General features: G+C 39.0%; 1 protein-coding gene across 2 annotated transcripts in view; it reads right to left on the minus strand.

Moving 5' to 3' along the window:
- The window catches only part of FNDC3B (fibronectin type III domain containing 3B), a 184,386-nt gene that overhangs the window by 28,854 nt on the left and 138,384 nt on the right, over positions 1-17,148 (minus strand). For both annotated transcript variants that reach the window (XM_048059579.2, XM_067001989.1), the window contains exons 15-22: positions 16,907-17,045; positions 16,232-16,303; positions 15,610-15,728; positions 14,696-14,801; positions 13,247-13,419; positions 11,540-11,653; positions 8,970-9,119; positions 4,917-5,197 (exon numbers count right to left, since the gene is read on the minus strand). In XM_048059579.2, the coding sequence (XP_047915536.1) occupies positions 4,917-5,197; positions 8,970-9,119; positions 11,540-11,653; positions 13,247-13,419; positions 14,696-14,801; positions 15,610-15,728; positions 16,232-16,303; positions 16,907-17,045 (1,154 nt within the window). The remainder of the gene's footprint in view (positions 1-4,916; positions 5,198-8,969; positions 9,120-11,539; positions 11,654-13,246; positions 13,420-14,695; positions 14,802-15,609; positions 15,729-16,231; positions 16,304-16,906; positions 17,046-17,148) is intronic.

Below are 17,148 nucleotides of genomic sequence, written 5' to 3' on the forward strand. Positions count from 1 at the left end.
TTAACATCCTTATTTTTACGTGAAATTAGTATATAAACATGTAGAATTTCTGAGAATCACTTTCTCAATTTCCTTCAACTTTTTCAGCAAAGATTTCTGTCTTTAACTTAAGTTAAAGTGCCCAAAATAGTGTCTTGGAAAGGCTGTTTTAAAATCTGACACTCACAATTTGAAAACAATTTTTTTGAAAATGTAAAGAGTATACTGAGAGTATATACAAAATATAGTATCTAACTCTGCAGGCCCCAGCCCCAAAATATTTATATTGATTCTCACATTTTCCCACTGCATCTTTTAAACAGTTAAAAAAAAAATCAAACTAAGTAAATTTAGAAACCATTAAAAGACCTTTAACAGATTGTCATATCTTATAAGATTCTTGACCCAGGAAAATAAACACACTAAACAGGATGCTATTTTCAGTTTGGTCACAAAATCCTTTGTGTAGTATTCCAGCAAGCTGAAAAATCATTTCTGAATTAATCTTACAGAGTCTGACATGTGAAGAGTTTGATTCACCAGTTCCCATAAGCAGAATGCCACCAGTTGCAATACATGTGTGTGAAAACCTGCAGGAGTTAAAATGCCCCAGACTTCAAAAGGGACGAGATGCAGCTTGGTCTACCCGCACCATCAGCCTGAATGTAAAAAACAGCAATCTTCCACGGCCTCCAGAACAAGCCGGCCCCACAGATCCCCTCTGACTGCACTCTTCTGGAGATGGAGCAAGACTTAGTTTTCTACTCTGAACAGAGATTTTGTTTTTCAACCCACTAAGAAATTGCTAACGTGAGCATTCACGTGCATTCTTCTCTTTTCATCCTGGAAGATCTTTCCCTTGATACCATTCAGAAATTAAAAATGGCTGGAATATGTATTCCTAAACCAAATTAGAAGTAAGTGATGCTATTAAAATTGAATAAGGCTACTACGTCTCTGTAAACTATGTAACTTTATAGTAAAATAAGCATTCTTAACAAAATCTGAAGTTTCACAGTGAAGTGTCTCAGCAGAGCAGCACAATTAACCATGGAAAGCGTAGAGCAAAGCTTGGGAACAGAGCGTAACAGAAAATTGATATTTCTATTACTGTCAAATACTTGTTTATTGTGGAATATTTATTTACTCACTTCTAGTTAGATCAGTTCACAGAAAACCAGTCCAAGCATTACTACACTATAATCAGAGCTCCCAGAGCTTTGCGACTATGTCAATAAAACAGAAAGACTGCAGAACTCGCAGACATATTTCTGCAGCTGGCCTGCTCACCACCCGTGATGTTTACAGAGTGCTTTTGTGAGGCATCTGCTTTTTGCAAAAGCAGGGCTGGTGCCTGACATTGGAGAAATTGTCTTGAAATCAGCCCTGTCCTGGCCGTTAGCTGCACAGCAGAGGCACGCCCTGGTTCCTCATGCCTCGAATATTTTTTGAGATGCACCTTCTTGGGGCATGTTGGATGGATTTGCTACCAAGACAGAGAAACCACCAAACTTGTCAGCTGTGAGCCACCTACGCAAGCAGCCCTGAGCTTGCTCTGCCACACATTTGAGTTGTTTGCAGGCCGCCATCCCCACTCCGAAGCTGGATGCAGCAGAGCAATGCCAGGCCAAAGTTAACAAGCCCAACAGGGCAGACACACGTAGACATACTGCTAGAATCACACTGCTATTCTAAACAACGCTCCTTTCCAATTTTGGCTTTGGTGGATCCAAAATAACCAAGATTTGCTTTCAAGTTCAGGGTTCCCACAAACACAAACACTGACAGAGGAATTCCAGTGCAACTAAAGCATCTAAGCCCTTTGCTAACTTGCTTCAAATTCTGCTGAAGCTTTGGCAAGAGACTTCTTAGTCTCAAAACCAGTAGTGTTTGGCTTGTTTAGTCTAGGAAAAACAAAGCCTGGAAGAAAACACATTCACTGCTTTTAAACGCAGCAGGGAATAAACACTGGAGAGAGAGAAGAGCTGGTTAAGTTAAACAAAGTTGACAGGAAAAGAAAAACTGTTGGTGAACAAATTTAGAGAATGAGATCAGTGATGTTCTGAAATACCCTAATTAAATCAGGGAGGGCAAGAAGAAGAACCACCCGATCACCTTTTAGAAAACAGCCTAAAACATGCTGAAAGGAAATATATGGTGTCCAGTCTCCAAGAGCAACTGACTGCCGTCCCTACCAAAAACTCTTTCCGGGTCTGCCTTTCAAAAATGTTCCACCTTTGCTTTTCTAATAAAGCACAACAGTTTCTCATGTTCTTGCCATCATGTTTCACTCCATTTTTTTAATAGTAATTCTGCTTTGGAGCAGCTCACAGTAAGCCGCGCATGATAGTTGACCAAAACTAACAACTTTCTTCTTCTGATGTGGTCCTCGGGGCCTACAACAGCACAGAAGACTGAAGAGGACATGTATAAAGGGATGGTGTTCTCAGGGATACTCTTCTGAGGGCACAGATGTTCCCTGATAAAGACAGGTACATATAGGCTTAAGGAAGAAATACCAGTGAAAGAGTTAATGATCAATAGCAAAAATGCTCTGATGTATGTTTTTATTAGCAAAACCCCTTCAAACTATACATGGTGCTGCATAAAGTGCAACTCAACTTTCTTAATTTGTCTTCCCTGGCAGACACGAGATTTGGGAGTTGGGAAGTTCTTCCTCTTGTTTTATTGAAGAAAAGAGAGCTTTCAGATATTATTACTTTCATATTACTTACATATATTATTAGTCATCTACTGGTTTGTGCTCTTCACACTTTTTTTTTTTGGCAGAAACTTAGTCTTACAACAATATTTAGAACAGTTGCAGAGTTAATGCTCATGCTTAGCTTTAGCCTTTTCATTTGGACCGGAGACAACCAGACTCCCTGACTACAAATATGTTTTTTTAAAAACAAATTCAAGAAATGAGAATGCAAAGAAAAAAAAAGAAATCCAGCATGATCTCAGCACAACACTTCTGCGTTGAGCTTCAGGGACAAAACTGGAGCCGGATTAGAAAGCAGAGCAATGTCCTGCCCATCATTTCAACCAGGAACCAGCTAAAGAAAAGAGACTGAAGAACTGAAGAATGAAGACTTCTGTGAAGAATTTAGATACTCCGCTCTCGCTGCCTTGACCGTGTTGCTCAAAGGTCTCATTTTGCTTTAGCTGCTTTGACTCTTGACTGACCACATGAAGAGACACCAGGTAGTACAGGACTGCCCGAAGATGATGCAGCTCCACAGCTGGGTAGCCAGTCAATAAACAAACTGTTCAACTTCTTACCAGTTGAATTACACTTTTGACTATTCCTCAATAAGTTGAGCCTGCCTTAAAGTAAGATCACATAAGCACCAGTGCAGGGAGTGAGAGAAGTGGGAGAACACGCAGGTGGAGGCAGGTTGGAAACATCAACAGCAACCTGAATTGGCTCAGACTGCTGTGCAGGTTTCCCCAGGTGCTGTGTTTGCACAAACACTTTAAACTTGCTTAGGCCAACATATAAGCTAGAAGAGATGTTTCTATCCCTCTCTTACCCCTTCCCTTCTCTCTACCTGTTCACAAGGTAAAAAAAAAAAACAACAAACATGGACAGTTTACACCAAGATCAGTTTTCCCAGTCAGGACCGATACACTAATACCTCGCTGGCACAAAATGGGGGACAACACAAGGAGGGAACAAGAGGCTTCTTGCTGGCAATAAACACAGTTGAAAACAAGAAAAAAACTTATACTTCCCTACTGTCTTTGCCAGAAAGGGTCACAGAGTTACAAGCCACTGAACAACTGCAGACAGCAATAATGCAGTTGCACTTCCTGGATTTATAAGTGATCTGGAACTGAGGGGCTTTCAGTCAACAAATTCCTATTTCTCCTTACTTTTTTTCAGATTGTCAGAGAAATATATTTTAAAAATAAATCTACATTTTTGTTTTTTACTACATGGTTTTAAAACCTAAATATTGTAGGCAACAATCAGGACACAGTGTACTAGGCACTGTAAGCAATGAAAGTATGCTGCTTACTTTAAATAACTTCTAGTGTGCATATTTGAGTATTTGCTACAAGAAGTTCACTTTTTTTTAGGGTTCAAGTTAAAATTTGAGAACTGAAATTTTTATTTAAACTCTACCAGATCTGTAGGATTTTGACCCTGAATACAAAGAAAAAAATGCTGTAGGAGTTCTGTGCCATATCTGATTTTACAGCTGTGCAATCAGATTTCAGATTTTATTAGAACAGTACTTAAAATAGAATTTCCCTTGTCACATCTTCTGTTATATTGCTGTTCATTGCCTGCATGGTACCCTCTTATTTTTTCTTTTAATTTTAGTTAGCATTAAGGAAAAAACACGTAAGCCTGAACACTAAACTACTAATAAAATTTTTGCATTGTCACATAGAAATTTAGAATCTGAACCATTATCAGGAAATTGTTTTAAACTCAGATTATCTTTTAATTAATTTCCATACACTAGTAATAACAAATAGTTATAGCTATATAAATAAAAGTTCACTGTGTACAAATTGCTATCACCTTGCAAGGATCAATATATTTAATAATAAACTCTTGTAACAGTACTGCTAAGCGTCTGGAAAAAAAAAAGAGAGGTTGCATTCTAATTTTAGTTATCTCCCATTTTTGGAATTTATTTACCTACCAGAGTAGTCTTACCATAGCAGAGCAACTTGAAAATATAAGAAAAAGAAGGGCAGGAGGAATAGGAAAAAGGAGGGTAGGGAAAAACAATATTTGAGACTGAAATGCCGCAATTCGTTCCATAAATGAATTACTGCAGATTTCTAGGCTCACTAGTTTTCTTTCTTCTTTTTTTTTTTTTTTACTCCCTCCACGTGCCCTAAACATTTCTCACGTAAAATAAATCATGTACTCTCATCCTGATTGCTTTGTACCATATCAAAAAGATTGTACTCACCGGTATGAGGTTTCTGGAAGCAAATCATGAATAACGTAACTTGTAACATTTCCTACGGGAATGCTGATGTCACCAAGGTCGATGTTGTACGAAGTAATCTCAGCTCCATTATTGCATGGTTCTTCCCAGTTCAATACAAGGCACACAGAGGGTGAAAGCTGATAGGCATCCATGTGCTCATCCTCCAGCACGGAGAGGATGGAGACTGCATCAGGTACAGACGCGGGGATTCGGCAGGTTACCAGATCACTGTAGGGCCCAGCTCCTGCCTGGTTAATAGCCTGTGTGGCAAAATAACATTTTTATAGGATAAATATTCTCTTTCAAACGTCTATCAAGTTTTTAATCATGAACTGTGCAGCCTGGAACAACTGCATGGATTCCTCAGAGGATATGTATCACTGGCTCGTTCTCTAAAGGATGATTCATACCCTCTACCTTATTAATTAATATCTTCCTTTGTTACTCAGGAGTGTCACTCAGATAAATTGGAGAATACTTATCTTCTCCCTAACAGCTACTTAATCAAACTTAATAGTAATCTTTTCATCATCAGCAAAAATTGTTTAGTAAGAGAAAATGTCAGTCATCATGCTGCCAGTGACAGGTGACATCATGTTGTCCAGCACACTGGACACCCGAAATTGTCAAGGGGCCCTGTATCAAAACCTCAACCTACTGCAGTCTTCTGCAGAGTGCAACATCAGACACTTCATGCAAGGATCCCTAGACATAAGGGGCACTCAGCCTGCTGAGAGCTACACAGGTTCCTAACTCAGATAATGAATAGCTGATTTGATGCTAAAAGTTTCTGATATAACAATATACAAACTCAGCACGGCATTAAGTCTATGACTCAGATTTCCCCAGAGGTGACAGATTACTAGCAAACTACCGCCAAAGCACATAGCTCAATATTTTCCACAAGAGAGGAGACCAAATTATCAATTTGTTTTGTTATAAAACAGTTATCAAGCTTCTCATCTTGATTCATAAATCCAGGATCCCAGTGGAAACCAAGGTTCAAAATCCAGCCCAAATCTGCTCACTAATTAGAGGTTGAAGTTTTTGCAAGCTCAACACTGCACAATTACACAGACCTGTTTCTTTTCTGATCAGTTGACTCTCAGCGTTAAATGCTGTATGTGCTGCAGCGTTCCCTTCTCAGGACTGTTCCAAGCTCCTGTGCACAGAATCACAGAACTATTCAGGCTGGAGGGGACCCTGGGACATACCTACTCCGGCTCAAAGCAGGATCAAAGCTGAATACAGAGCAGGTTGCTCAGGCTTTTGTCCTGTTGGGACTTGAAAGATTCCAAGGATGAAGACTCCAAGGAGACCCTCTGTAACACCTTTAACATCCTTAACTGCCCTCAGTGATAACTTTTTCTTCTTTATATCCTGCCTCAACAGCTCTGTTTCAATCTCTGCCTGGAGCAAAACTGGAGACAGGATCCAGATGCTAACAAATGGCAAGTAATGAGCAACACCACCTTCACTGCTCTGCTACTAGGCTTGTTCCTCCTGATACTGCCCAGCAAGCTGCTAGCCCACAAGGTACACAGGGAGCCCACGACAGGATGTCTGGGGTACAGAAGTGGAGAAGGTACAGTCCTTCAAAAGCACCTTTTGACATTTCCCAGTAACATCCACCACCATCCTCTGCTCTTGGGAAAGTGAGCCCACATTCTCCCCCAGGTTACAATGAACCTGGAACACCTGGGTTTACAATCTTGCCAGTAGGACTACGATGGCAAGGAAAGGACAAGTCAAGCAGTTGTTGGATTCCTTGCCTATGCTTAGCTGTAGTGAATAATATTTTTCTGCTACGCATAGTACAAATACAAAGCCATATTCTGTTTTTCCAGGAAGCATTTTGTTCGACTGAAGAAAGACATAATAAAGTTAGATTTGTCAGCCTTTAAAAAGCCCTTCAAAACAAATCCTGCTCCAGGGACATCTTCTATTTGGTGAAGCTCTTCTAGAGCTGTTAAAAGGGAGCCTTGTTTTGCGGTCTGCCAATGATATTATTTGTCTTGCCTCTAAACCAGTGTTTGGCAATCTGTATCTTGCTCCCAGCTATTTATTTTTAGTGGTGCTTTTAACTGTTTTATTGGACAACCTCATCATCATAACTGATGGGAATTTCATTCTTCTTTGCTTCCTAGATATTCCCCCTGCCTAAATGACACAGTATTTCCCTTTGCAGAAGCCACAGTTGTTTTCAGGAATATTCATTACAGGAAAAAAAGTTGAGCAACAATAAGGATAAATTGTCTGCCCTGCAGATATATACGCCTGATTCCTCAATTCCCTCTTTTTATTGGGTTACTGTAGGTTGAGATAGCAGTGCTGGATGTTTATTAGAAGGCAGAGTAAAAATTGTTTGGGAAATCTTTATTTTTAAAGAAAGTAAAAGAAATATTTTCTGTTAAAGCTGCTAACAGCTATGAAATTAACTATTATTCTCACTATTAAAAAAAAAATCTGACACTATTTAGCTCTCCTTCTTTGTCTATAACACATTTTTTTGTTCTTGTAATTGCTTAAATGTTCCAGCGTACGTTATATCGTGGTTTCTGAGATATGCATATCCATATAACACAGATTGTATCTACAGCATGAAGCCCTCTAAAAAGGAACACGTGGCCAACTGATGGATTCCAACACCACGTCTTAGTGCTGTTGTGCATTTCACTTAACTTCAGTCGATGGATTAAATTACATTGGCCATGTTAAAACCTAGGTAGATGTGTGCAACATTTTTGTGGCAGGTAATTTAAAATGAATGTCCACCACTTGAAATCAAAGATCCTATAGAACTGGCTGTTTCCATTTTTAACATCAAAATCTGCTGGAGTTCCCCACCATTCACCGCAGAAGTGGTCTCACGCTCTCCTCCCTGCCCAGCGGGTTCTGAATGCCTTCCCTCTTGCGCAAACTGATGCACTTTCTGGCTCAGACTTCCAAGCCACCCATCCACGTTCTTTCAATTAGTTTCCCAATGCTGCCAGGGCAAGGTATAGGGCCAGTTCCCAAAAAGTCACAAAACACAGTTGAGTGTACTTAGAGGTGTGAGGCCCTTGCTCCTTGGCTGTTGGCCAACTGCTCGAAAGCTACTTTGTATGAAAAATTCAACATCCTGTTAAAAAAAATAAATAAGGAAACTCTTGACAGAAGCATGTTGTCCTTGATCAAAGAAATGACCTTGGGTGGTCCACACACTGCCAGCTGGGTGGGTAGGTTAACTTTTCATTGGATTTATTGGTGGTATTCTGCCTTAACATACAAATAAATCTTCTGGAACAGTATCTTGTGCAAAAGTATTTCTACTTTACTCCCACTTACTTTACTTTCCATTTATTTTTTCAGTGGACATAAAGAAGAAAAGAGCACTGGATTTTTATTTTTATATATACACCTATATAACATATTTTAACGTTTACTTTTTACTGAAATGAGACAAAAAGATCGAAGAAATAGAGATCATATAGAAACTCTATATGATATTCAGTCTTGCAGATCCAAGAGAAAAATGGTAAGAGAAAACAAGATGAAGACTCATCTTCTGGCAGCTACAACCTTCTATGTATATAGGAATCTACTCAGCTGCTTTATTTGATACATGAAACAGATGTTGGAATTTATTACTTAAGCTAGGGGAATCTTCAAAAACCGGTTGGGAGGTAAATGTTTACCTATCATAACCAAGAATTTTATTTTTTTTTAAATTGTCTAAAACATCGTCATTTTCTTTTAACATCAGAGGGCAAGGTGGCTGTTAAAAGTATTATTCACTGAAAACAAAGTACATGAGACATGAGAGCAATTTTCGTGAGCTAGAAGTTATACCAACTCCCTTGTTTATCGCTTTGAATAGTGCTGAAACTAAACCACATAACAGTCTGCAGTATTTAAAATAAATTAACATTGCTGCCAACTTACAGAACACGTAATTTCATAGTGGCTAATGATATTTAAAAAAAAAAGTCACACATAGCTGAAGGCAGCTATGTTTACATCTTAAATTGCAACGCATGCAAACTTCCATACCTGTAGCCTACAGCAGTATTGTGCAGCCACTGACAGCTCACTTATTTCAAAACAGGTATCTGTGCCGCTATATGCGAGCTGTAGAGATTCCTCATCTTCTCCCCACTCTAATCTGTATTCAGAGATGTCAGCACCAGAACATTCAGGACTCTGCAACACAAATATTTATGTCAATTAAAAAATGAGTACTTCAGATCCTTGTGGTTCACTGGGTTAGGAATTAAGAACATGAAAAAAAAATCTCTTATTTTGAAATTAATACACTATTACTTCTGCAAATTGAAATGCCCTGAATTAGTGTTCCATAATAGGTTAGTGAAACAGGCCAATTCTGCCCAAAATTTATCTGAAAGTCACAGAAACAAGAAAGTGTATGCAGCTGCTTCATCTTTCACCACAACACTCAGTAATAAATTCTCCCCCCACTGGCTTGGCAGAAGCATGACTGTGGAGAACACAAAAAACATCAATGCGGTTAAGTGATCAAAACATCTCTGGCAGAGCTAGCCTTCAAGCCTGACGTAGTTGCTCATGTTATGGAGAAAAGATCAACCTCAGCAACTGAGTGGCTTGTCTGAGGTTTTCAACGCAGTCATCTACCGAGCTACCACTCAAAGTATGGGATACGGGAGGGTGGACCTGCGTACATTAATGTCCGCTCAGAAACTCTTATTGGACCCACACATGCTCAGCAATATCTTTATTATTCTGAAGTCTGTGGGAACACAGAATTTGTCCAGATATTTTTTACTGGAATTTGCTGGAGATGAGCTAGTGCAGGCATAATGCCGTGGCTCCTGAACCAAAATTTTATTTTATTTTTTACAAGAACTGCCTAGTGCTGTGCTGTGTCAACTGAAGTGCTTTGAGGAATCTCTGCTTTATGTAGGGAAGCGTGGCCCAGAATATGACAGACTTTCAGATTATGGCATGCAACAAGCTCTCTTTTTAATTCTCTGAATGGGAAACTAGAAAAGTGATCCGACTACACAGGCAAATCTGCTTGGAAAAAAAAAAAAAGCAACCCTAGAAACTGTGAGAAAGTTAAACAGTCACCCAGTTTAGCAACTGCAAATTTGTCAATATAGCTGTTACAGGGAAAACAAAGACGAGTGGTGGGTTGAGCAAAACGCCACATGGAACTTCCACTGTAGAAGGTCTGATTACTAATAAAAGGATATGGAGCATCCCTGCGTGCCACGGTGATCACCCTGAACACACACACAGGGTTCACCAGCTTTGTCCCTGGGCTTCCAGCTACTTTCATAGGAGCATTGGGAACTGCTAAGCCTGGGGAACACGAGAGGTAACTAAAAAAGAGCATCTCAACACTTGCAGATTTCTGGAACAAAAGCGTGACCAGCTTAACTGAAAATTACCCTAAAAGCCATAGTTTTAAAACAATGTGTAAAAAAGTCATGGTAGACACCACAGAGTGCTCTGCAGGCTAACCAAAAACTCCAGTCCTCTGCTGTTTTTCCTTTGTGTTATCAGCTAAAAAAGATAGACTCTAAGAAAATGTCACCATTTGCAAACTGTATTACTCCTTCTAAAGCTTCATTTTCAGTTAGAATTGACAAATATATCCTGTATATAAAACCAGAACATGCCAGAAACAATGCAGCATTCACTCATGGTTGAGGAGAGCAAACTCCTGTTCATACACTCATTTAAAAGGCAACATTTAAAAGCCCAGTACAACTTTACCTCAAAATCACAAAATGTTGCAAGAAATATCAACAAAACAAAACTGTATCAAATGCACTTGTTTCATTATAAAATTGAACTCGGATTGTGTTTGTATTTAGATGTATTGTTAGCATAATTACTTTCTTAGAACATCTCATGAACATCAGTAACATTTCTCAGCAAAGGCATCCTTTAGTGGAGGGAAACTGAAAGATGCAGAGCTGAATAGCTGCTAGGATTTCAGAGAAAGTCTATGGCAGAATTACAGCTTCATTCTTCTGTATCACAGCTTTATTTATGACAATATCCTTTCCTTTCTACCTTAATTACATAACTTTTTTTTTTAATGACACCGATCCACATTTCCGCTTTTAAGCTAGAAGAATCCAAAGTCTAAGGTTGTGGATAATGGAGAAAGAACTTATACAAACTAAAATAAAAGTAAATATTTGGGGAAGAGACAAACAATTTTTGAGAAAAGCTGAATTGTGAGCATTTGTGAAGAGTTAATTTCATATCAGAGACTTCAGCTTTAGCCAAAATCAAATATTTGCCTTCACAATTCTACCACAGGACATTCTGACTTGCTAAAAGCCTGTGGAGTGCACTTTAAACAGACCAACTCTCTATCATCTGACGCCAGTGTAGGAGTTCTTGTGTCTGAATGCTGGTCCAGATGACTCACAATCAACTTTATGCAATTCTTTAAAAAGAAAAGTAGAGATGACAACTTTGTACAATAGAGGAGTTCCTATATACACTTTTCTTGCAAAAAAATTGTTCTCAACCAGTTAACAGCTCTTGAGCCACCTTTCAAGTGCACAATGATCACATTAGTTTGGGTAAATAAAAGAGAAGTTAAATGAGGGCACCTGACCTACCTCCCAGCTTACAAGTACACGTGTGTCAGACAGAAAGGACAGAGAAGGTGCTCTGCACTGTCCGGGTGGTCCTGCTGCCGTGGTGATTTCTGTAGCTTCCGAATACGGCCCGTACTAGAGGGAAACAAGATGTCTATACGTTAGTACATAAACATACACACAGCTCATGTTCCTCAAAGGCTTTTCAAATGATTTTGTTTCAAGTGATTTTCAGGAACACCACACAGAAATTTTTTAAATGCAATAAACTCTCTCAAAGATGAACTGGGCTTCCAACATGCAGCGCCCAATATCAGAGCACAGGATTAGACCACGTAAGGTACCGCAAGGTTAAAATGTGAGGAGAGCTTGGGTACGAGCAGACTGCACCTCAGCTGCTCCAGGGCATCCTCCTGTGCAGTGGTGAGTGCTCGTGAACGCATAAGCCACTTCTAATTTATCAAAGAGCAGAAATGTGTGCTCAGCAATAGAAAATTGAGAAACAGTTTGTTTCCCTCCAACTTAGCTCAAAGTAACGTGTTCCCATGGCTATGCCATAGCCTGGCATAACTGGCTTCCCCTCACGGCTTTAAGGAGGAGCTCAGCAACAGCAAAGCTGTACTGGAGTCCAAACCCAACTTCTGTACGAAATGTCTGCCACATGTTAACTGCAAAAGGATGGCATATGATGGAGCTGCAGTCCGGGTGTCTAACAGCAGCACTTGATGAGCAGTGGTATAAGGTACGTACACCGTGTGCCACCGTGCCCAGCGGTTAGAGGCCTCCACGTGCAGCTCGGGCAGCTGTTCAGACCTTTTGAGCCTTTGGTAAAAATTAGCAAAAGAAACGGACACACAAATTTCAACAGTCTGGAAAACTGGCTTCAGCCAGCAGTGCAAGGACAGGAGAGAGAGAAGGTGGAAGCAGCCTGAGGCTGTGAGAGTGGAATAATGAATTTTGTTCAGTGCGTCCCCAAGCTAATTAGAAACCATTCTCCGGAACAAAGGAATGTAACTATAAGCAATTAGAGGAAACACTGATATTTGCTTATTTTAGAATGGAATACTAATAAGAACGGAAAAGTGAGCCATTACAAAATTGAACAACACCAAAATTGTTCCAGAAAACCTCTCAACAGGCATCTCTGCTAGCAAGGAAGGCTAACACTGATTGCTTTGTTTGAATTACAAAGGATATATACTTCAAAAAAACTAATGTATTGACTTCTGCTGTTTTCTTTACTTAACAGGAGGGAGACAGGTGTTTGCATTTGGTAAAGAACACTCCCTCACCCCTATTTCACATCTGGTTAAAAAAAAATAAAAACCAAAATCAACCAAGCCAAAACCAGCCCCTCCATTTAATCAAGAGAGGAGCTAGAAATACTTTGCATCTTTGAGCACAGTTACTACACAGTTAAGATTTGAAAATAAGGGATGCAGTATAAGTAAAGAGATTCATTCTTGTAAGCAGATATGACTGTTGCATGTTTCCGTCCAGCTGACTTTGGCCAGTCAAGTCATGTTAGTACCTGAAATCTTATTTTAAAAGAGTACCAGATCCAAAACCACAGCTCTTCCTCAAAAGTTCTTTTAAGCATTTCTCACTTTTTTTCTTGCCTATCTTCATTTTCACCTTTCTGATCATCAGCTCTAATGCAATCACTGTCCAGAATCACACAACTCACGCATTTTAGTACCTCTAATGAGAAAAAGCCAAATCACATACCCCGCCATCGTTCAAAGCTCTCACTCTGAACTGATACGTTGCGCCGGGAAGAAGGTTGCTAACTGTGCACTCCAGGTCAGGACCATGGTACACTTCAGAAACAACTTCTTCTGGTTCTGTCATTTCTACACTGTACTCTGAGATGGGACAGTCGCTTTCTGATGGAGGGACATCTAGAAAGAGAACACATAATTCACTAACAACATATGGGCATATGCCAGGAAGATTAGTTTTTGTAATTCACAACACACATATACAAACACATACACTATATACACGCACATACTATCAGCAATGATTTTCCTCTTTGATAGATGTCTTACCTGCGTTATCTTCACCATGCATATAATCAATATTTTTAAAGCAAATGAATAAAACTACTCTTAACCCTAAACATTCCCAAGGTCAGATCATCACACGCAAGATCAGCAGCTCCTCCCAAGGCAATGATCTTCCAGCCTGGGAGACTGTTTGCTACCAGAAGGCGCCCAACTATTTTTTAAGCAAAACAAAGTAGCTACCATCCTCTTCTGAAGAATTGTTTTTTTCCCCATATCAAAGGTGGGGTTGTGTGAAGGAAGAAAAAAAAAAGTTTGATAAGGCAGGAGAAAGAAAAGGTACAGAAACCTTCAGAAAGAATGCTGCTTGGCTAACACTGAGTACATTCCTTCTGGGTCAGAGAGAAATTATGAGGCACATGGTGTCTGTCTGACCTAATCTTGGCTGCTGGCTATTGTTGGACACAAGCTAGCGAGGGTCATGCACACTCCAAAACTACTGCTTACACATGGGATTTCTGGCAAAACCCCACTAACACCTAATAAAAACACAAACAACTGCCATTCTCAAACTTCGTTAGTCACTCTCCTAACATTTATGAGATTCCAGATCTCAGCACAATGATCTAAACCCTGAGCTTCACTTGGAATAACACCTTTTGCAAAACTGAATTTGTTTTCTGTGCCTGTATTTGGTTTGTTACAGGCACCTTTTCCACCATGAAAACAACATATTTGATAATGTTTCCACATTATATCACAAGCCAGTACTGCCGAATCAACCTGCCTGGGGTTCTGAAAAGCAGTGCCACCAGAAGGTGGATCTTCTAGGAAACAACATGGTCTCCTGCATGCAGAAGTAATTTTTTATACTGGATTGAGATGTATTTGTCAGTTAGAAATGGTGCTGCTCTAGAACTTACCTTAACAATTGATACCACAAAGAATCTTGGATGCTGCAAGATTACCATAGCAAAGAAAAAATCTGTTGCATACTGGCATGTATCTTGTATTCTGAAAAAACTGTATTTTTGACCATTTAGTGTCATGTTCATGGCCCAAGTTCCTCACAAAATTACTGGTATCCAATGAGTTGTGTTTGTTTGAAACAGGATTTAAATGTCACCCCAAATTCTCCAAGCTGTTTAAGTGACATGCTCCAGTGGCTTACCCCATTGTAGCTGAACTTCTTTGTGCTTCGGCTTCCCTAAAACTCTTGGTGGCCGGCAGTGGCCTGGTGCAACACTTAGCGTACGGACAGGTAAACTTTCAGAACACTGGAAGAGAAGAGGAGCTGAAGTTAGCTCTGTGGTACAATTAGTGCCTATGAAATCAGTCATGATTAAAAAGTAACAAAGAAACTATGTTCTACAACAGCCATTTATTAGTTGTTTACATAAACAATAAAGGATAGAAGATGCTATCAAGCGTGTTTCTTGCAAATGCAATTAAGAGATTTCTTTCAGTAGCATACTCAAAATTGTAGCACAGAAACTTCGTTGGCTAATTTTTTGGGGCTCTTTATTTTAATTTTTCTTTTTTTCTAAAACAGTATTGAGCTCTAATGTACTCAAACAAAAAAAATCACAGCATTAGGAATAGAAATGTAGGTAATAAAATTACTTTAAATCAAAGAAGGGAATGGAAGGAATCAGTGGCTGGAAAATGGAACCTAAAAACAAAGAACGATTCAGCTGCATGAAAGGTGATTACCCCTACTACAACTTCAGCCACCAGTGTTGGTCAGTAGAGACTCACACAGATCAGAGTCTGTAGCCTTTCTCAAGCAAGTGGTCAGATCACACAAATATTATGGTCTCTTCTAGCTTAAGTGTAAACATTTACAGATTGGTTGAGGAAAGCAAACCACACTGAATTGCAATTTGACTAAAAAAATCATCAGATGCACATAGAAGTCTTCAAAAATTCACCAACTTGCAACAGAAGATTAACAGCAATCAGTGTAGCTTTATTGTGCTACAGGAAATATATTCACTTGCTTTTAAAAAAAATATTTACCATATATAGTAGATAAATCTCTGAAAAATATAAAACCAATAGCCCTTACTGCTAAACGATACTTACCTGACTGTGTCCGCCAGTGCTGATACAGCATGCCCGGAGTTTATACAAAGTGCCTGGTTTCAAGTGAGTACAGGTATATTCTGTTGCTGATCCACTATATGCCACTTCCCACTGATTTGCTAGAAAATTAGATATATCCAAGTTTATAAAAGTACAATACAACAAGTTTACTGCTGTCTAGGAGAAAAGAAAATCCTTAATGTGGTCTTTCATGAATGATTTGTTTCAGGGAAGTCATTAGCTTTAATAATATTATGAATATTATTCCTGCTTCAGGACATACACAGACACATACACCCAGAAATATGTGCACAGAACTGCATATATGCACAAATATATATATTTCTAAAATATATTAAAATATCAAATAGAATAATAAGTTCAGCCCTATAACCTAAAATTCCACCTGTCATGGAGAACAAGTATACTTGTTTAAAAAAATAAAATAAATAAAAAAAATCAACAACCAAAACTCTCCCAGAAATCCTGCAAGTTTTAAGGCTGCAAGTATGTAACTCTGCTTCAATCACATCTGCAGTATCAGCATACTAATAGCCTAACGGGCCAGTACTTTAGAGTAGCCAGCATAGATTAAAATGCAGAAAACTTGTTTCAAGTTTACCTTCCGGACTTCCTTGAGAAATCTCCAATAGATACTTTAGGATTTCTGAACCACCATTATCTTGTGGAGGATCTGAAACAAACAACAACCAAGGCAAGTAGTTAGTGAATCAAGATTAGGAGTGAAATAGAACAAAAAAGAATATAGAAACTGTTTTTGAATCTGCTCTTTCTCCTCCACAAACTAACTCCCCCACACTAACTACACCAATGAATTTATAGCAGAAGTGGGTAGCAGAAGTTAGTTCTCAGGATGAGTCAGAATAAGGTGGCTGGCTAACATTTCAGAGATGCTACAAATAAAATGCACGGAAAAAGCACTGAAAAAGATGTGGTATGGAGGTTTGTCCCAGTGATAAAGAAAGCAGTGTCCATCCGCAATGGGACACGAAATGGAAGACAAAAAGCCTGAATGCACACTTGATTAAAACTCCAAGATAATTAATTAAAAACAAGAAAGAAATCTGATTCTTAAAACTAAAGTGCTTTTAAACATTCTTCAAAATATTCAAACAATTGAGCTGTCCAGCCTTCCAGATATACTTTTTTAACTTTTTGGACTTACAAACAGCATGAAATAACTAAGTCGTAAGATGCGTTTACAGAATTTTATTTGAATTCAATATTCAACATTATGACCCCCAAAGCCCTCCTATGACAAACTGAACCTGCTTACCCCACTTCACACTAAAGCCGTGAGATGTTATTGGCCCTTTAATGATCGGTCTGGTTGGAGGTCCTGGCCTGTCTGGGCTTGTTGTACAGACCAAAACTTCGCTTGGAGAACTCTTTCCTTCCACATTAGAAGCAAACAGCTGAAACAAAAAAATGCAACGAATTTAACATTGCTTACTGTGACGTTTTTTCTGACAGTTTTGTACAATACTTCCTTTAGTAACTGCACAAATATCATTAACT

The sequence above is a fragment of the Anser cygnoides genome, chromosome 9 (genome assembly GCF_040182565.1).
Source record: "Anser cygnoides isolate HZ-2024a breed goose chromosome 9, Taihu_goose_T2T_genome, whole genome shotgun sequence".
NCBI lineage: Eukaryota > Metazoa > Chordata > Aves > Anseriformes > Anatidae > Anser > Anser cygnoides.